The sequence below is a fragment of the Arachis ipaensis genome, chromosome B06 (genome assembly GCF_000816755.2).
Source record: "Arachis ipaensis cultivar K30076 chromosome B06, Araip1.1, whole genome shotgun sequence".
Classification (NCBI taxonomy): Eukaryota; Viridiplantae; Streptophyta; class Magnoliopsida; order Fabales; family Fabaceae; genus Arachis; species Arachis ipaensis.
The window spans coordinates 133,923,319-133,928,196 of record NC_029790.2 but is presented as its reverse complement, the minus strand read 5'-3'; the positions used below and the strand labels follow the sequence as shown (position 1 = coordinate 133,928,196).

The 4,878-nt window shown below is 38.5% G+C and overlaps 1 protein-coding gene across 1 annotated transcript in view; it reads right to left on the bottom strand.

The window, feature by feature from the left end:
* Positions 1-2,127, bottom strand: part of LOC107605560 — a gene marked incomplete at its 5' end in the record, with an annotated part of 5,498 nt that extends 3,371 nt beyond the window's left edge. Inside the window, 3 exon segments of the mRNA XM_016307474.2 lie at positions 908-958; positions 1,067-1,374; positions 1,946-2,127. Coding sequence (XP_016162960.1) covers positions 908-958; positions 1,067-1,374; positions 1,946-2,036 — 450 coding nt within the window.

Below are 4,878 nucleotides of genomic sequence, written 5' to 3'. Positions count from 1 at the left end.
AATTGGACAGATAGACCCAATAGATTATGTGTATATTTGGGTGTTTGGTTATTATCCCACAACAATAGAGATAGGGAAGAGAAACAAAAGGTATTTGATTGTTGAGATAATAAACACTTGGAGACAAAAACCAGATGAAAAGGAACACAAAATTTGTATTCTTCCACTGGGTGAACAACATGGATTGAGAGGCAGAAACTAGGTTGATTAATAAAATTGCATTCCTAATACACACACACACACACACACACAATAATTTACCTCTTTACATCTTTTATGTTCTATCCACTTTAACCAAACATGATACAGATATGTACATAGTAGATATCCAATTCACTAACTGTAATCTCTGCCTAGGTGCCACCATCCAGTTAACATTGATGCCTAATGTATTCATAGTATGTATACAATAAGATGACAAGACGATTATTATCATCATGAAGCAAATTACTCACAAAAGTTACAAGAACCAAACAAACACAATTGACCAAATGATACTATTCTAATCATAAATGGCAATATTCTAACATGTTACAAAAAAGGACAGTGATTAGCAAACGAGTGATATGTAAATCTTAAGTTGATGTACAAACACTATCACACATGAGAGCAGACAATAAAAGTCAAGTGAAAATGATATAAACCTCATAAATTGAATGTTTTAATAATCATATTGTTGAAAGTGATCAAAGAGCATGAGAAGCTAAGACAGTTTAAATTAGATTTATTTGATTAAAGTTCAACTAGATTTATGATCACATTCAAATGAATCATATATAAAATAATAATAAGAAGTCATACACAAACCGTATATTTATAAAGCATTTGGGAAAGCATGCTAACGTTGAAGCAATTACACTGCCAAATTAACAAGACCTAATACATTGGCTGGGTCTGGAGAGTTCACCTGGGTATCCATCACGTTGTTCAGCTTGATGTCAAACTGGAAGTACAATGCCTAGAATGCAAACATTACCATTAAAGTTTGTTCTTACTTGATCAAAAGCATCTAAACTTCAACAAATAAAAAATAAAAAGCAATAAAGAAAAAAAGCAAGAAATCGACCTCACTATCCCTTTTGCAATCATGAATCACTTTTGTGATGAAATTGGACTCGAGCGCAGGCTTACAGGCTTTGATCAGCGCTTCCCCACCTTCTATTGCGTCAACCAAGTAAATGGCATCTGGGAATGCAAGCTGTATTAGACATAGAGCTCCAGTTCGACACAAGTCTTCGCCCTCACAATCAAAACCAATGATGAACTGGTGCTGCGGCGATGGTTCCAGAAACTCAGTTGGGAGTTGAGATGCAGTTGTCACAATATGGATAGGAACCAGAGCTGAATTAGATTCAACATTAGGAGGGCTGTCACCTAATTAGAAATCAGCGTTTGCAAAATCCAAGTCAATGATCTCGAATAACATCAAGAAGAGGAAAGAAAATGGAAAAGAAAATCACAGCAGCTCGATCAAAATAGTAGATTCGTGCAGGAATCAAGTAAAAATATTCGTGCAGAAAAGTAGTTACAAACAAACAGCAGCTCTATCAAACGGTAACCGGCCATTGTCTAAGTAAACAAACATCAAGAATATTAAAAGATAAAAAGAAAAATGCTAAAGACAAAAAAAAAAGGAAAAAAGGAAAAAACTCCAAGCAACTCGATCAAATAGTAAGTTAGAACAGAACGCAATCAAGCAAGAACGTTACAAAAGTACGAACAAGTAAACGCACATTCTGACCTGTAAATAAGCGGCAAAACGAATAAATATGAAAGATTAAAAAGAAAACACCAAATTGAAATTCGATAAGCACTCGGCACATTTTATCGGGGAAGAAAAGGCGTAATGAAGGAAAATCGGAGCCCTAGATCGATCGAAAAGGAGGAAAGTAGAGTAGAAGCTAAACAAAAGAGAATAAAGATAGGTTTAGTGGAGAAGACGAACCTGAAGGAGGAAGGGGAATGCGAGCGGTGAAGGAGGGAGAAGGAGTTGTAGGCGCGGAAGAAGAAGAAGAAGAAGAAGAAGAAGAAGCCATTGGTGAATGTGGTCGTCACATGAGAGGTTTCTCTCGTGAAATGAAATGGAAATGAAAACGAAATGAACGTTGTGTTCTCTGATCTCTCTTTCTGGCTTTTATAGGAGTCTTCAGAGTTGAGAGTAAATGAAAGGAAATGCGAGCTGAGTTCTCACTTCTCACTTCTCAGTCACTGCTTTGTGTTCTTCCAAGTCGTTTTGTTCTTTGAGAGGGCTCCGCAACTGTTTTCAAGGAAGAAAAAGAGATATTAATTATTAGGAATGCTTGTAGGAAAAACCAAAAAATATCTCATATTAGATTTACGGCTCATTTTTTTCCGTTTGGAAAAAAATTTGGTGTAGTTCATTGAAATAGGAGTGTGTTGGTGACTTGGTGTTTTCCACTCCTATTGGGTCAGGGCAAATTGCACATTTCATTAACCTTTTTTCTTTTTTGTGAAAAAATAACCAAATGTAGGTTACGTTTAGCATTTAATTTTTTTTTTTAAAATTTTCGTTCAGCCCAAAGTTTTATGCTTTTCTAATTTCTGAAATTTTTTATTTTTTTTGGCCCAAATGCAGCCTGCGTTTTGGATGGACAACGGCACAAAATTTTTTTAGGTCTCCAAAACGCAATTTGCATTTCTGTGTCAGAATTCTTTTTTTTTTTTTAATTTCAAAACGTTGGGTGCGTTTTGTATAGGAAATAATATTTTATTCGAAAACCTTGCTTATAAATACGAAACACAACCCATCTCAAGTTGCTCATTTTCATTCTACTCCCATTCCTCTTGTTTTCATATATCTCAAACCTGAATTTTTTGGGCAATTAGTAGTGTCAACAAAATCGGATTAGGTGAGGTTGAGAGTATGGAATGTATTGCAAATATTCGAATGTATTATGACGGTGAGATTATACCAAACACACACGAATGAGTGATTTTTATTTGTGAATGTCCGTCTTCATTTGCTATTTCATGTACCATGAGTTTTGTGGAGTTACAAAATGATCTTTGTGAGAACATACAGAGTCACATTTTTAAAAGGGTGAGCAACATTTTGTACAGAAATCATGTACAAGTATTTGGTGGGCTGATGCAGTTTCAACTGATGTCCATCACCGACAACGCATGCATGTAGCGGATGTTCTTTATTTATCAACAAACCCGAGGTCACGTGCCGATTATAGAGCTGTACGTTGAGTTTGAACAGCATACGGGGATGGATGCGGTTGGCGACGATGTCAACGTTGATGTTGTGGAGTTAGATTGGGGAGAAGATAACAACGACAGTGAAGAGGAGTTTGAAGCCAACTATGAAGTCGATGACGAAAACGATGACGGAGACTTGGCAGGCAATCTGGCGGCACATGATGAGGCACATGCGATTGTAAGTCAGCACCCCTTTGGCGTTCCGTCTTTTATGCGGACTCTCGACCTCGAAGCCATGCGTGCCCCGGAATTTCCTGAGTATGCGAATATCGGTATGTTATCTTATGGTTATTAATTAAAGTTACAACTACTATTTATTTTATTTGCCTTGTCCGACTGGCTGTGGTTTGCATGTCATAGGTGGAGGCAATGCTGCGGCGGAAGATGGTGAATTTAGTGTCGGAATGGAATTTGGTTCCAGGGAGTCGATGATATTTGCAATCAAAAGCTACACCATCTATAGAAGAGTTGATTACACTGTGTATGAGTCCGAGCCACAGACATTCTATGCGAAATGCAAGGGTTATGGTGCATGGTGTGATTGGCTTATCCGAGCTAGTTTGATTCGAAAGAAGGGTTGTTGGGAGATCAGAAGATACAATGGCAAACACACGTGCACCATGGGCACGATTTCACAAGATCATGCCAAGTTGGACTCAGACACAATTGCAGAGGCTATTAGGCTGTTGGTCGAAGCAGATCTGTCGATAAAGATGAAGTCTATTATTGCAGAAGTTCAATCCAGGTGACCGCAAGGCTTGGTTGGCAAAGCAAAAATCTGTCACAAAAATTTTCGGTGATTAGGAAGTTTCCTACCAGACTCTGCCAGTATGGTTGAAAGCAATGACTGTGAAGATGCAAATGTCTCGTGTTCAAATTAAAACACTCCCCGTTTACCGTGAGAGTGAGGAGGTTCAAGGTGTAAGAGTACTGCACTGCGTTTTTTGGAGTTTCTATCCATGTATTGTAGCATTCAGACACTGTAAGCCTCTGGTGCAGGTTGATGGCACGCACCTGTACAGAAAATATAAAGGTGCACTTCTGGTTGCAGTTGCACAAGATGGGAAACAAAACATTGTGCCCATTCCATTTGCGATAGTCGAGGGCAAAATGGCTGACGCATGGGAGTTTTTCCTAACCAATTTGTGGAGATATATTGTTACCATCAATGGCGTGGGAATTATTCTGACCGTCATACCTCCATCGACGCTGCAGTAGCTCACAATAACAGTGCATGGTCACCACCAAGAGCGTGGCACATGTACTGCATCAGGCACATCAGTTCCAACTTCTTAAGGAGGTTCAAGACTCCGTATTTGCATAAATTTTTGGTTAACACAGGTATTTTATTTCGCTGTTATGGTTCTATTCAAAGTAATTTTGTAGTATCTGCTTATGATTAAATGAATTGTTGAACAGGCTATTCTAGGACGGAAAAGGAGTACAACAACAACTACCAGAGGCTAAAAGAGCGGGGTGAGGCATATACTCGATGGTTTGATGACATCGGTATTCAGAGGTGGGTGTTGGCATTCGACGGGGGTCATCGTTGGGGACATATGACGACAAACTTGGTAGAGTGTACAAATTCTGTCCTGAAGGGTGCACACAACCTTCCTGTGACTGCCATTGTTATGTCTACTTTCTATTGGC